This window comes from Phalacrocorax carbo, chromosome 2 (genome assembly GCF_963921805.1).
Source record: "Phalacrocorax carbo chromosome 2, bPhaCar2.1, whole genome shotgun sequence".
NCBI lineage: Eukaryota > Metazoa > Chordata > Aves > Suliformes > Phalacrocoracidae > Phalacrocorax > Phalacrocorax carbo.
Genome location: NC_087514.1, coordinates 167595092 through 167611377, shown reverse-complemented (window position 1 = coordinate 167611377; position 16286 = coordinate 167595092). Strand labels below are relative to the sequence as shown.

The following is a 16286-nucleotide window of genomic DNA, read 5'->3' as shown; positions in this document are numbered from 1 at the left end:
GACCGCTTTGGGTGTGTGCTACCCGACTGCCGCTGGCTTTCCTTATCAGTTCCCAGGCTCCAAGGAATTTAGAGGATACTGGGGAGCTTCCTGTGGCAATCATGGAGGCTCTAGTGGCCGTTTTCATCAGGGTGCTCTGGCGAGGTAAGGGATACGCATCCTTGAGTGCGAAGGAGGAGATGTTTGGGTGGGAGCAAATTCCATCCAAAGGGAAACACTGTGCTTTACCAGTTCGCGGCAGTGCTCCCGTGAAATGCTTTAGTTCAAGTGAGGAGCAGTTTCTGAATTGTTTGATTGTGTTATTGTTGAGGAGCTGTGTACGAAGCTAGGTCTGGGGCATAACTGCTCGTGGCCTTCTGCACAGTGAGCGCGTGTTTTGCATTCCTGCTCTCTGCTCACAGACTTGGTGATGGGTCTAACTTTGTATACAGTTTTTTAATAGGGGAAACAAATACCGAGCATGATGTAAGTGACAAATTTCTTTTAATTTGTGATGGGCAGTGGCTTTGGGGCTGTTTTCAAGCACACGTGTCGCCACGAGATGGCTCTGCCAGCGCTGCGTGATGCTGCTGGACAGACACTGCTGCACAGCGGAGCAGGCCATCCTCCCCTGGTCCAGGAAGAAAACACAGCTCCAGAGCCTGAAACCCGAGCCCAAACCACAACAGTGCCCTGTCCTTTTATCGCCCTTTCTGTGCTAGGTTTAAGTGCCTTTCTTGCAGAAGTCAGCAGGCTTTGCTTTTGCAAAAGACAGTTTCAACACTATCACATGAAACTGAGGATGAAGAATGCTCCGTATACCCCAAAGTTTCAGAGGGATTGAAAAAAGGCAGGAAACGATGTTAAGATGCTTGCATTTATATCTTGTACGATATACTAAACACCTTCTCCCTCTGAAAGTCTGTCCATGGCCATTCCAACCCCAAAGTTGTTAAAACCCCTGGTTATTACAAATCCCTATATTGTCTTTTTGTCCATAACCAAGTATTGAGCATGATCTGAGTACACAAGGTCTTTAATTTGCCCGGGTTTCTGTCAGACAATTGCTAAGCAAACATTAGAAAGTTTGGAGACCCCCCAGGTGACACCGAAGGTCTGCTGCTATGCTGTGTGTTTTGTGTGCGCTGCCCAGATTTCAGCTGCTCGCCCAGCATCTCGTGGCCCAGCTGCTGAAATGAACCTGCAGTTTCTGTACAGGGCCTTGTATTAGTGGTTTGCCTAGTCTACTAGGAGAATATTTCAGCCTGAATGTGGGTTTTTGTTGATCACAAATTAAAAAAAAATCCCTTTTTTTTCCTAGCTTGGTTGCTTTACACTGATTTAGCTTAATTCAGGTAATTTGTGCTCAATTAGTGAACTTGAGGTTCTCTAACATCTAGTCATGTTCCCATCACAGGCAGTCAGTGATCAGACAAGGTGATTTGAACCTTCAAGCCGTAGCTTCCTATTTCAGAAGGAAAGGCGTGAAGGTGGGATGGGGGGAGAGGGATTTTAGTGGAGATCAGTGTGGCAGGTCTCCTGTTCCTGCTCTTGGGCGCCAGACCTGCCCGTGCAGCTGTGGTTCTGTTAGTGCCGCCTGGCAGCACGTGTGTGCCTCTGAAAGCCCTGGCACCCCCGAAACACAACACTAAGCAAGCCTCGGCTTCCATTTCATTTCAAATTCTCTTTAATTCTCATGGTTAGAGAGAGAAGCTTGAGAATCCAAACCAAGCCTTTATACTGTTGTCTTGGTTTTGGCTGGGATAGAGTTAATTTTCTTCCTAGTAGCTGGTACAGGCCTGTGTTTTGGACTTAGCATGAGAATAAAGATAACATGCTGATGTTTCAGCTGCTGGTAAGTAGTGCTTACATTAAGTCAAGGACTTCCCAGCTCCCCATGCTCTGCCAGGGGCACAAGAAGCCCAGAGGGGAGGTGGCACAGCCAGGACAGCTGGTCCAAACTGGCCGAAGGGCTATTCCATACCATATGATGTCACCCCCAGTATATTAACTGGCTGGGGGGCAGTGACTGCTGCTCAGGGCTGGGCTGGGCATCAGCCAGCGGGTGGTGAGCAATTGCACTGTGCATCACTTGTTTTGTATAGTCTTTTATCATTATTTTCCCTTCCTTTGCTGTCCTGTTAAACTGCCTTTATCTTAACCCACAGCTTTTACTTTTTTTCCCCGTCCCTGATTCTCTCCCGCATCCCAGCGAGGGCGGGTGAGTGGCTGCGTGGTACTCAGTTGCCAACTGGGACTAAACCACGACAGTCGTACTGGAATGGCAAAGAGTAAGCAAGACTCTAAGCCTTTTTGTGACTCTGGGAGAAGGTGAGCTTGACTGCTCTTCAGAAGCCATTTTGAGACAGACTATTTAAATGTAGGAATGGAAATTTAAGAGCTACCAGCTAGGTTTGGCTGTATGGCACGCTTTTTCAGCGTTTTCGTTCCCACTCATGTTTTTTTGGTCTAAGCTCTCTGACGAAGTTGTGTTCAACCAAGCCTGCGCACGCAATGTGTGATAGGATAAAACATGCCAAATGACTCCCGTCCACAACCCGTCCACCCCAGCCTGGCCTGCCGAGAGCTCTTTTTCGTTTCTCCCTCTGGTATCTCATGCCTGCTGCAGAGCAGGCTGCAGGTCTGATGGTGGAAACGGGCTCGGCTGTGGTTGCGCTTCCACATGCGCTATGCCAGGTCACCGCTGGAGATTAGGGTTTTCTATATTGGCACTGCCCATTTGCTTGAGATTATCGGTTTAGCAAATGCTGCCTTAAATTTGTTTATATAAAAACAATCCTTTGATCCACTAGCCAGATGCAAATACTATCTTGTGATTCTGATGAGGATTATGTAGTTACAACATCTTGACATGTTTTTGTTTTTATGCAATTTAGAATATGAGGGGAGGAGACCTGGCCCCGAGGAGACTGCCGGGTGCTTTCGCACTCGCTAACTAAAATAAGTTTGACTTGCTCCAAAGGAGCTGACCTTCAGAGACATAAAAATAAAAATTATTAATGCTGGGTGGAGCTGTTTGATTTGACCTGATTTTCTGGAAGCTTTGACTTCCAAAAAAGCTAAAACTGTAAAGAAAACCATTTTACCTGCTTTTCATACGTCTGAAGAAGTGCAGAGGGAAAGACAGCATTTCTGATTCTTCGGCTCATTTGGGAGCCTGCTCTTGAGCCTAAAATCTTTAGATTTTACCTGGTTAAGTGTTTGATTTGGAGAGACCCTGTCTCGACTGAGCGCTCGATGCACGCGCAGCAGCATCCTGCTCATCCCCGCGTGACTGCAGAGCTTTTTCAGAAAGTTAAAAGCTGTTGCTTGTATGAGACCTGCTTGCCGGCTCCTCTGCCCTTCTGGTGGCTCACGTCCCCCTCGTGGCTTTGGCAGAGAAGCAACCTGCAGCTAGCAGGGCGCGCGCGGAGAAGTGGCTACTGTGGTTGCTCTCGAGAGGGAGAGGAATGCCACAACAGCTTTAACGTAGTCTTTTGCCCCAATTCCTGTGCCATTGGAGCAAATGTAGGATTTTCCATACATATGCCTTACCGATTTTTGTCCAAATCAGTAAATATAGGGATGGAATAAGATGCAGCTTCTCTGAAGGGATGTATTTGTGCTTTGTAGCGTAGAAGCTGCACAGGCTTGGGAGCCCTCTCAGCTCTATGGAAGGCCAAGCCAGAAACACAGCTGGCTTTGAGCTGTCCTTTAATCTACTGTAGTGTTTGGTAGGCTTGACGAATATTTTGGTAGGGTGTTTTTTGTTGTTGTTTCGTTTTAAGTTTGCAGAGCCCTTGGTAGGGGAGGGTGGGGTGTCCTGGCTTTTCTCTTGCTAGAAGGCAGTTGGCTTGCATCACTTGCAAGCTGGGAGATTGGTCTCTAAATGAAACTTCTGTACAGATGGAGTGTTTATTTTCTGAATAGCTAAAATGCCCTGAATTGCCAGAAGCACGGAAGAGCAGACTGTACGCAGTGCAAAGCTGACCTCAAGTGCACGCAGACTGCTCATTCCAAGTGCCACCAGACCAGTCGTACAGATGAGCATCTCTTGCACCCAGAGCCAGTGCTCAGAGTATGCACACAGACTTGCAGACCAAATCTGTAGCATTCAGCCGTATTTGTGATCAAGGTGAGTCCGGTTTTTAATGCACGAATGATGGTGGTGGCATCAAGACCAGACTATGAAACACTTTAACAGCCCTATTGCCTGTGCAAGGTGCGATGACCGGATTTGAACGAAACGGAAAGCAGCATGTGATTATTTCATCCAGTTTAAAACAGAACTTGCACTCAAGTTTTCAGTTGCAGTTTAAATACTGAAGAAATGGGAGTGAGTTTGTGGGATGTGGTAGTGGGGGCTGCTGTTTATTTTCCCTACCAGCAAGAGACTTTTTGACATGTTTAGCTTGAGGGAAGACTAGAGAAGGCTTTGAAAGCTTCTGTTACATTGGGAACGTCAGCTACCTTCACTAAACCAGTGTTATGACATGCATTTAAGCAGGACTTAAGAAAACTTGTAGCTCTTGTGCTTGGGCTAAGCTTCCTCGCTATTAACTGGAAGGTTCAGCAGGACCTTGTAGCTCCTCTATGTAATTCCTCGGAGATCTCATGGTAAGACCCTGTTACTCCACGAGATACCCAGCGTATCTTTTGGCAGCTGTGGAGCAGTGGGGTCTAAACCATCCCGTGACCCTGATTTCTCCTTGTCTGAACAGATCAGGAAATTCAGCAACTGGCAGTGGTTCTCCCAGTTACTAGTTAAGACAGTTCTACTGTTACAGTCAATACCAGACCTTGTGAAGACTGACAGCAGGAGGAGCTGGTGTGTTTGACTACTAAGAAACAGGTCCAGGGATTCCTGTAGTATTTTCAGCTCCTTGAGGAGCATGTAGGTGTATGTTTTTCTGTAAGCTGTCTGGCAAGTTCATGTTGAATTTTCATAAAACACCAGGATGAGCCACTGAAGTAACTGGAAAGACTTCCCTTTTGCTTTACCGAGGGTTAGATTAAGCCCTAACGTGCTGTGTCTAAAGTACACTGGTATGTGGCTTTGTTTTAAAGCTGCTTGAGCTCGGGGAAGGGGCAGCAGCAACTCCAGGTAACTGAATGTGGGTCTTTTTGGGAATGCTTTTATTTTATTTACTCCCAGGGGGTTTGAAGCCCTTGCTCCAAGTGTTTCTTCACAGTAAGCAGAACTGATGGCCTGAGGAGCTGAACTGCTGTTAGAGCTTGTGCTGCTTGTTAAACATAACCAATGCTACTCAGTATCGGTCTTGTAATGACTTGTCTTCGCTATTTCACACAGGAAAATGGGATAAATTCTTAGAAATTACTTTGAATGTATTTAAGAAGATATTAGAACATATTTTAAGACTTGGTACAAGGATGGTATCTTCAATTTAGGTAAATGGCCTTGTCATACTCACCCGTCATGGTGGAGGTCGCCTACAGAAATACTGTGCTGCTGGCAGGCTGCACCAGTATTAATACCAGCACAATCCAGCTACTAGTGTAAGGACCATAGTCTGATCTCAAAAGCAGTAATTTAAAATAAATAAAATTCCTCAAGCAGTTTGCCAAAGCGATTACAGTTATTGACCCTCAGCAGCCCAGTGTGGAGATTATGGGGTGACTCTAGAATTTCACTAGGATATCCTGATGATTGAGTACTAGAAGAAGAAGGGTGCTTTTATTTTTTTTTTAAAAAAGTTAAATTCCTTAATTAGTCCCAAAGATGGTTTCCAAGCAGCATTGTCAAAAACATCTCGCAGCTGGAGATAGGAAAGCCGCTCTGCTAGCAGGCAGCTAAGGTGGCCCAGTGAGCAGCTGGCACGGGCAGGTTCAGAGCTCAGCTCTTTGATTCCAGACTGCCTCAGCAGCTGTATTGCTTGTATTGCTGCCATGTTTTCCAAGTTCAGTGTGTAAATCCTGGTGCCTGTTAAAATTTTATCTGACAATGTCAGGACAAGATAGACTAAACCTCTTGGTGGGTAAGAATCTTATATGCTGTTTTTTGGAACCGGTGGTCTTCTGCCCTGAACTACCCTTCTCTAAATCTCCCAATATCTGCTTTAGCAGTGTGCTGTCAGAGCTGAAACTGAGGTCTTTTGATCCTTTTTTCCTAACGGTGTTAGGGTAGCTTTGTCTGCCAGAAACTTGTCACGACTGAAGTGGACCAATATTTCAAAATTCTGGGGAATTGGGTTGTGCCTCTTGGCTCTAGCTCTGTCACCAGACGCCACTGAAAAGAGCGTGCCTCAGGCTTCTTCACAGCATCCCTTCGGGTGCTTGTACACACCCCCCCAGCTCTTCTCTTCTCCCGGGTGAACAGTCCCAGCTCGCCCTCAGCTGTTACACGAGACGCACTCCAGTCCCTTTATCATCTGAGTGGCCCTTCACTGACCTCTCTCCGGTAGCTCCATCTCTCTTGTACTGGGGAGCCCAGCACTGGACCCAGCACTGCAGACGTGTCTCAGCAGCGCTGAAGAGAGGGAAAGGATCACCCTCTTCAAGCTGACAGCGCTGTGCCTAGTGTGGCCCAGGATGCTGTTGACCTCCCTTGCTGCAAGGGCACGTTGCTGGTTCGTGTCCAGCTTGTTGGCCACCAGGATCCCAAGGGCCTTTCCTGCAGCACCTGCCTTCCCGCAAGTTAATCCCCAGTGCACACCGGTGCCTGGGTTTATGCCTCCTTTGGTGCAGGACTTTCCGTTTCTCCTTGTTGAACTTCCCGAGATTCATCTCTGCTCACCTCTCCAGCCTGGCCAGGTGTCTCTGGATGGGTCCCAAGCCTCTGGCATCTCAGCTGCTCCTGAGTTTTGTATCACCTGCAGACTTGCTGAGGGTGTGCTCTTCTCCATTGTTCAGGTGGTTAGTGAAGGTGTTAAGCAGTATCTGCCCCGTGTCAGCTGCTGGGGGACACCGCTAGTGGCTGGCCTCCAGCTGGGCTTCACGCTAGCGATCGCTGCCCTCGGAGTCTGGCTGTGCAGCCGGTTTTCCGCCCACCTCGCCATGCAGTTATCTGACCCGTGCTTTGCCAGTTTGTCTATGAGGGTGTTACGGGAGACCATGTTAAGGTCAACAGCATCAGCTGCCCTCGCCTCACATCCACCAAGCCTGTCAAAGTGCATCAGCTTAGCTAAGCATTATTTGCTTGAAGGAAGGCCAGAGTCACAGTGGTCTAGTGCTGGCCCTTAGGAAAGCTTGGCTTGCAGTGATGGTATGAATAGGTAAAGAAGCTTCTAGTTGTTATGCCTTGAGTCTCCTTCATGGGACTAGATTTTCTGAGATTGAAAAGCTCTTCCTTTTGGGATATAGGTTGCTCTGACTCGGTGCCATGTGGGTACCTTAACTTATTTCAAAAGTACTTTTGGGGAAAAAAAACCCTTATCTGTGCTTGATAACATTACAGCATTGTCCTTACGATGTTGTTTTTAAGTTTTCGATTAACTTCATCAGTGCTAACATTTCCTTTGATTTCTTGCAGATACTTCAGCTTCCGGGCCAACAGTTGTAGAAAATGGTGACCACGGAATAGAAGACCACCGCACAGGTACGTGCTCAATGTCTGAAGGAGACACGCAGACTTCTTCATTTGTGATCGGACCAGTAAAACCTCACTGTGACAAAATACATCTTCTTTTTGAGTCGTATTTCTCCATGGAGGGTTGTGGGGTTTTTTAAAATTAACTTTTCAAAGAATTTTAAACAAAATAGAACTTAATTCTCTTTTGGGATTGAAATTGCTTATTTGCATAAAGCCTCGTTCTGAAGACACTATACTTTAGCTACGGTCAGTGTTGGGAAGGCAACACCTAGGGCACCGACACCTAAATGCTTCCCAGCAACTCCGTAATATTCAGAGCTGATCTCTACCCTGACCCGTGGGAATGCCTTCTCCTGATCCCATGGCAGTGATGTGTCTGCTCTTGATGCAGTTGGTTCACTCACTAATTCTTAGCTGCTTTGTTTATTTTGTAGCCTCCCCTTCCACCCCAAACTACCCCTCTGTAAATATCTCCTAATCCTTGCTTTAGCGATGTCAGAGATGAAATTGAGGTCTCCTGAACCTCTTTTTCATACAGCGTTAGGGTAGCTTTGTCTGCGAGAAACTTGTCTTTACCCCAGTGGACCAGCGTGTCAAATTTGTGAGGAATCTGGAAAATAATGGATCTTTCCAAGCAGCCTAACGACTGCAGTTACATTTAGGATAAACACCAGTTCCCTTTTCTGAGACTTTCTTACTGTGAATTCGGTTTCCTACCAAATTCCAGCTGACCTGTTTAGGGTGAGCAGGACCAGGCCCTGCGACTGTGCGCGTGAGCCAGTGGATTGTTTCCTCCCGTGGTGAGGGGGTGCGGACTTTGACAAGCCGTACCCTAGCACCTCTGCTTCCTTGAGGATAAAATACTAAAAAGTCGATTGTCGTCCTGGCATTGGTAAGGGCTATTTATTTGGTCTCCCTCTTCACGGTCTCCAGCTCAGCTCTCGCAGTACAGATCATGGTGCAGATGGATGTTCCCAGTGCTAGCATCCCTGCTAGCCCGTAGGCGGGGCCCCAAGAAAAAACATCCAGGAGATAATGCTGAATGTATGGGAGTGGGAGACAGGGATGAATTCAAACACTTTTATGCTATAATTCTGTTTTAATGTGAGCAAGTGTTCATGTTCTTATTGACGGTAGGAATGTAAAAATTGATCTTTGTACTTCATTTGCCATTATAGATCTGGTCAAAAGGAAGCGGTTGCATCTTTTATAATTCAGTATAAAACTGAAATTAAGAACAGTTCTGAACCTTCATAAGGATACTTTCTCTTTTTTTTTTGAATACCTATATCTAAAAGGAGATAAAAATAAAATCAGATTTATGATACTCCAGGTATGACTGACTACATGCATTGGGATTTTTTTTAATTGAGCTTCTGCATTGTGTTCAAAACCTTCTTGTTATTTGCTTAACACTAGCTTTCTGGAGGTTTAACTCTTCACACACTAAATGCTAATCAAATTGATCAAAGATACTTTTATGTGTCTGAAACTTCTTAATTTATTAATATGTTCCATCTTTGCGGGGTAGAGTTGGATTTTTTTTTTCTTGTTAAAGGCTGTCTAAAAGTGACATCAAAGGGGTAGAAACAGCATGTGAAAGGATGAAGAGTCATGGGCATCAAGTTAATTAGGCTCTTCAGAAAAACAGAAGAATTATACAACACAACTATTTCATGGACTCTTTCCCCCTACTCCCTTCTCTATGGAATACTTCAAATACCCAGGCGTATGCATTTGAGAGTAAGGGAGAAATGCTAATTTTAGATCAGATGATGGAGGCTTTTTCGGAGTTGAAGAGCAGTTGATGCTCTGCAGAAATACGGGCAAGTTGATCCAGTCCAGGTGACGGACCGCAGTTGTGCCTGGTTCTACATTTAGTAGGTGGTGCTGCCTAAAGCCTTTTGTCCCTGGCCCTAAGCCACCGTCAGTTTTGGGCTGCCTTACTTGTTTTCAGCTGGATCTGTGCCCTCAGCTGTCTCTTTTTAAAGCTGAAGTGATTCTTCTGGGTGCTGAATGTCGGCCCAGTGCAGAGGTGGGAAACAGAGTAGCTGGGAGAGGACTAAGGAAGGTGCTGTTCAAGGAAACCAGCTTTTTGCTACAAAAAGCAGTGTTAAGAGCTACAGAGAGCTTTTCAAATCAGAGCTGCGTTTGAGCCAGATTCTGAAAGGGGCTTCAGGGAAAGTAGTGGGGAAAAAGATGTAGCTCAGCTATTTGAAAATACAAATGTCTGCTTATCTCTCCGGTCTAGATCACAGGAAGCATTGCTACCCGTTTTTTTTCACCTATCAAATAAAACAGGGTGATGACTTGCTAATGTTTTATTGCATGCAGTGTTACACACACCCCAGATGTCTGTAGCTACGCAGAGGTTAGGATTAGTCAGGGCTGAAATCTTAGTGCTGGTTTGGCAGCCCGTGCTGCCTCCTGACCGGATGCCCCGCTCTGAAACACCCTTAATGTAGTGGATGGCATAAATCCAAAACTCACGTAACCTGGGGGCAAACCCCTGTATTAACTGTTGAATTACTCTTATTATAACAGTGAGGTAGTTACAGCATCGATGCAGGGATGTGTATAGGCCAGTATTTCAGAACGTAAAGGAAAAATGTGAATGGTTGACTTCACGTTGGCCGTTTACCCGAGCGGCCAGAACCGAGGCCGTGAGGCGGAGAACCCTCTGCACCCATTTGCTTTCCCTGGAAGGGAGAGACTGGCAGTTTCTCTGAAGGGTTCAGCTCTTGGCAGTGCTGAGCCTTATGTGGCGATTGCTTATGTCGTTTGTGGGTTTTGGGGTTTTTTTGAGAATTTGAGAGCTACAGCCCGGGAGCTCTGGCTTGGGTACTCAGCACTTAGACTGAAACTCTCTCTATTAATTCTCCTCTTCCTTATAAGGATAAACAGAAGAGAATTGGGGCAGTGTGCGGAGGGAAGCTGTGCACATCTGGTGCAGCTCAAGTGAATCGGCGAGGGTGTGGGGGGGCTGTTAATAGTTCATAATCACTGGTGGCATGCAGGTATTGAATTAGAGAACTCACTGCGAACTTCCATGCCGCAGAGGTTAGAGGGTGCTTAGTAAAACTCTAACAGCAGGTTTAAAACAACAACAAAGAGTGTGATTTTTTTTGAACAGTGCAACGTTTGCAACTCCTTACTGCAGGATATTTGCCTAGAGTTCAAAGGAATTATGTACTTTAAAAAAAAGAAATTTCTGGAAGTAAATCCATTAAGGATGATCACCTGGTTTAATCTGGATACCTCTTGTTCCAAGATCCTGTTCATTATCTTGCTGGCAGGTGAGAAGTAACCTAGGGAAGTATTGCTGTTCGGGGCTCGTACTTTCCCTAGCTGGACTTCCTCTCCGACCAGCCTGCTTGTTGTTCTCCCATCCGAGATTGGGTCACAAAAATACTTTGTCACTGCTTTCAGTGCAAATTGTGCTTCTAAACAGCATCCGGAGCGGCTGCTCTTTGGATAGCAATTTGTCACTAATCTTGATTTATCACAGCTAATTTTTGCATGTGGCACAACGTCGTGCCGTAGCATGACTAGCGGTGTATTTTCAGACACTTCTAAAAGCAAAATGCCACGTGTGTCTCATCTGGCTTTTGGCAAATCTCCTGGCTGCACTAAATGAAATACTGCTTGTTGTGCAGTTGCTACCTGAATGTTCATGTTTACTAACGACTTGCGCTTTTTTGCCCCTTTCCCCATCCTGTTTCCCTCTCCTACTTTTTTCCCTCTCTTCTATTTTCTCCTCCTAGAAGCCTAGACTGTCTCCTAACACTGGGGCTGCCACTGATACAAGACCAGTGTACTTTTCTACCTGCCATTACACTTCTAAAATCTTCAGCATTTTACAGAGCTCTTGCTTTACGTCTTTGGACTTTACGTGTAGAAGAAACCAAAGGGTAGCTGTGCTGTCGGCCGATCAGCCCTCCTCCTCCTCCCTCTCTGCTCTGCAGTGCTTGTTGAAACCTTCCTTTCTTTGTGTAAGCACAAACGTGCATGATGGTTTTTAACTGCACTATTTCAGCACTCCCACTGTTTTTTAAATCACAACTACAGCTCCATTTTTAGTTCAACCACTTTTAAATTTAATTTATATCCTTTTTCATGGACGCTTATTAACCGAAGGTTTGGTGTTAAGTTTCAAGTTGTGCTTTCATAGCGGATGGGTCCACCATGACTGCAGTTCCTTTCCCTTCTCCCCGTACTCACCGCAGCCTTTTAGAATAACGCCGAGTTTTACCTGCCTTTATCCTTGCTGCCTTGAAACCTTCTCATATGAGGTTTTTATCTTCAGTAATGTTGATGCCTTCCAAAGAGGTGTTTTCACATCGTAGCTCTTATACAGACTGGAGAAACAAGCTAGGAAAAGCCACGTTTACTGCGGTACGAGCAGATTGTCCCTGGTTTGCGAGGGGTAGAGTGTGGGGTTCAAGCACTTGCCATCAACGGGGCATATAAAGGAAAACGAGCAACCCCAAATTCCTGCCTCAGTGAGCTGCTTTGCTGTCACACTGCTTCCTGCAGGCCTTGGGGGTAGGAGGGAGACTTGCCTTTCGTTGACTTCATACCTCTAGCTTCATTTTGCTAATGACAGCCTTGGATAAAGTTTTACCTGCCATGAAAAATTAACCTGTCCCCTCTAAAACTGAGAGGAACAACCTAGGACTAAATTGCTAAATCCATACTGAAATAACTATGGCAGTTCCCAGCACCACCAAAAGGAATGGGCCTGTTTTAACCTTAAACGGAGCTAAAAGAGGTCAGCAAGCCCGTTACAATTCCTGCTGTCTCCATGAAGGTGCAAAGCTTTCCAAACACAAATGTTTTTGTTATTACCATTCAGAAGATAAAATGCAAAAGGAGGAAATAATTTAGAGAGACTGCTTGTATTTTACATGAGACAAGCTTAGCCTGGCTTTTTGTAGACGAGTGTTTTGTCTGAGGACAATTGTGTCCTGTAGCTAAAGGTACTGTGCCTACAATGCCCGATAAAAATACAGGATCTATTTGAACCCACATCCAGCCTAAGGTAGGACGTTATTCTCCAAATTGCCAAAAGCTAGCGTACAAAGATCTCCACTTGCCTAAAAATGGTATTTTCTTGTTGTGAAGAGAGTAGCTTGCACCTGAATATTCCTAGTGCCCTGCTAGGACCCTCGACCACATTACGATACCGGTCTGCTCATGATATACTGGAATAATATTGCACCTTAAATGAATAGTACTGTTAATGCCACCAGAAGGTTTTCTTTGACGATCTCCTTCAAACAGTGACCCATCCAATCTTGAGTTTTAATTTTTTTTAGTTTGAGACCTCACATGCTCCCCACCCAGGGTGACAGTGCCCAGAGTTGCTGCAACGCACTGCGTGTAATCAGCCTGTTCAGTGATGTGCATCAGGACTCGAGGCTTTTGTTCTCTAATTTGGTGGCAATTTGTTGGTTTACCCACCATTCAAAGCCTCATTAGCAGCTGACATCCTTGTGGTGCCAGTTTCTGAACAAGTAACGCCGTTGGCTTCTCCTCCGAGGTATATAGCTGTCACTTTTGAGAACCCCATTGCCTACAGGGACTCAGCTGCCAAAGCTGAGCTCTTCCCTTGCTGACCCGCTTAAGACCAGCAGCCTTTGAGGCCAGGTGCTGGCCAAAAGTACAAGCAGTAAGCATTTCCCCATGGACTAGAGCAATAATGATAATTGGGATTCAGGATACGCTGGCAAGTATGGCTGTCACAGATTGCCCTCTGTCTTTCTGGTTTTACTGGAAACACGCCATGTGGGAGCACGTAGCCAAGAGCCTCCACCTTTGCCAAGCCACCAAGGCCCCACCAGCGCCCTGCTGGGGGTGCTCACAGGGGTCTGCAGGCCACCCGGGACCCCTCCTCCAGCCGTACCTCACACGCCAGGTCAGCTCCTCGGTCACACCAAAAGGTGCGACGCGAGCCGCGGAGTTTGGTCCTTGTCACAAAGTGCTTTCTGCTTGGGGTTTTTGGCGTCTGTTGCCATAAAAGTAGACTGTTGTGTTCTTGGCTTCATTTTTAAAGACCTCTTTGTAGCCTTTTTTTAAAATGTAGTTGATTTTGAAGCAAGACAGCATCACAGCTAGTTTGGAGGCATTTTAACTTGGTTCCACAAGTCATTCTTTCTCACCTTTTGCCTTAAGCGTGCTTAACTATTTCTGCCCTTGAAATGGAGAGTAAATAATTATAGAGAGAAATTATCAGATTGGATAACAGACCTTTTCAGATTAACTGAGTATCAGACTTCCTTCCCCGAAACCCCTGCACACGCTTTATTCTACTGAAATGCAATAACGCTTTAAAGTGTTGGCTAGCGGGGAGTTCCCAGCGCCTGTAGCGGCTGGCTAGGTCGACTCGCCGCGCGGGGCGGGCGGCGGAGTTGGGGAGCGATCTGCCGGCACAGGGCCCCCCGTTGGGTGCGGTCGGGCCGGACGCTAACCAGCTAACCAGCTAACCAGGCACAGCAGTGTCTCCGGCAGACCAAAGCAAAGCTTGCTAATGCAGACGGGGGCGCCCCGGGGGTTCAGTCACCGTCTCAGCTGCTACCATGAATAAGTCATTCCATTACACTACCACTTCCCCCCCCTCCCCCCCCCGCCATATTTTTTTTTATCCCTGTTTATTTTAAATGTCATTAGGCTTACAAATTTGAATGTAAACTCATAGATTGAGGGAGGGAGATGGTGGTTGCTTGTTTGTGGTGGTTCTTCCTTACAGGACTCTTACCAAAAGCTCTGCAATGTCACACGTTTGCTTTTTCTGGGACAGAAGGCCGAGTGTGTTGGCAAGGGGGGAGGCGGGGGATGTTGGAGAGTCAAGGCAGAGTGTTGTATCTTTTGTCACTCCCAGAAAATGTGCGTGTGTCTTCCTGAAAATTCAGTGCAGTAAATGAATATGCAGGAGTGTGTGTTTCATTTTTTTTTCCAGTGCTTGTTTTCAGAAAGCCAGGTAGCTGCCGCATGTGTTCCTCTGAAATTGGTGTTACTCACGCTTTTCTCCACTTTTGGAGATGACGTGAAATCTTCGCAGAACATACTATAACTTCCTTGTGCTTACAAGCTTGTCTGTTCTCACTCCTGATTTTTCTTAATGATTCTGATGCTTTGTATGATGTGAAGCTGTATATCGCTGTTGAATAAATCACCCTAATAAACGTTTCAAACTAACCTCTCAATACTGTGGTGAGAATCTTCTTGGGTTGTGCTGCTTGTGCATAGTTAATATCTACAGGTGGCTGCATGTGCTTGATTAACTGCTCTGGTCGTAGATCTTAGAGGTGAACGGCTTAAACTGGAATAGTTTGTCTGGACAGATGTTTGAAAACATGTCCATCAAAAATTTGCTTTAATTAATACAGTTAATGCATTAAAAAGGAAATTTATTTCAGAGCCACAGGATTTTGTTGTTGTTGGGGGCGGGGTGGGCAGAAATTGAAGGAAAACTTCTTCCCACTACGCTCAAGGAACAAAAAGTGAACTGGGGACGGATGAGATGGATGTTCCCTTCCGTGGTGGACTTACAAGGTACTTAAAGTCTGCTCGTATGACCTAGCTAGTAAATACTGTCTAGTGTTCGTGGCAGTGCACCTCACATGGCTTAACATGCCTGGTTTTGTGAGGATTCACAGAAAGATGCCGTGTCTGTGGGAATGATAACCTGCACCTCACAGTATTTGAATATACGATGTGCAGAAAGGATAACTGCCACCCCAGGTGAGGGTCAGTCTCTGCTGTCTGTTGTCTCACCCTCTCCTGCTGTTGCGTAAGTTGCTAGTGCACAAAGTTTTAAAAGCGAAACAAAACAACCCAACAAAACTCACCAAAAAAACACTAAAAAAGTCATCCCTTACGTTTAGCATTTTGTAAATAGGACACTTAAAGGTGTGCTTTTCTAATTACAGCTACCTTCCCTCTTTTACCTGCCCACACATTCCCCATTTGGTGCAAGTGTTTATTTATAAAGGCTTTTATACTTTCTGGAGTTAAGGGAGAGCTTTTTAGGCTTTCAGATTGGGTCTGCATCCAACCACGTTTGCTAAAGGAGGATTCATGTTTTCGGTTACTTCAGTCTAAAAAAAGCAGTAAACTGAATAATTCAGAAGGCTTTAGTTCTTCCGACAGGCATGACTAAGAGGTTTTTTGTGTGTCTGATCTTTTGGGGGCGATTATTTTTAGGCCTGAGCTGGATGGGGAAGGGGAAGGCAGGCATCTCGGCGAAGCTGATCTGACAGCCAGGGGCAGAGGTTGGGGGGTGCCATGCCCCTGCGCTGCGTGACTCCCGGTGAGGGTCCTGGGTGGGGGGAGGAGGCACTGCCAGGGGATGGGCTGCTTCCCCCAGCCCCGGGAGGGCGAGTGCGGGGGGATGAAGGTTTGTGCTCTGTGGGGTGTCCCGGTGCGGGGCTCGGAAGGGGCTGGTGCTCTCTCAACTGCAAGACCTATGTGGCTTTCGACAGCTGGCGAAGGAGCTGAGTAGTAGTTGGCATAAACCCAACTCACGGGCTACTTGTGAGCAGTTCCGAAAGCTGAAAGAAACTTTCCAGATGTTGAAGTACTTAAAACAGTGGGAACGCACGAGGCGTCGGGGTAAACTTCTGTTCAGCGCAGGGCTCGGCTCAGAAAGCCCGACCGCGCGGGAGAGCCCCTTCCGTGCCCGGGCTTAGATCAAGGTCTGTCATTCTCCCGCGGCAGAGTGTTGCGCAGGGGAGCAAAGTCACCGAGCGCTCGCATC

General features: G+C 46.3%; 1 protein-coding gene across 7 annotated transcripts in view; it reads left to right on the top strand.

Moving 5' to 3' along the window:
- Positions 1–16286, top strand: part of MAP4 (microtubule associated protein 4) — a 167439-nt gene that overhangs the window by 58676 nt on the left and 92477 nt on the right. For all 7 annotated transcript variants that reach the window (XM_064445212.1, XM_064445214.1, XM_064445213.1 and 4 more), the window contains one exon: positions 7469–7534. In XM_064445212.1, coding sequence (XP_064301282.1) covers positions 7469–7534 — 66 coding nt within the window. The remainder of the gene's footprint in view (positions 1–7468; positions 7535–16286) is intronic.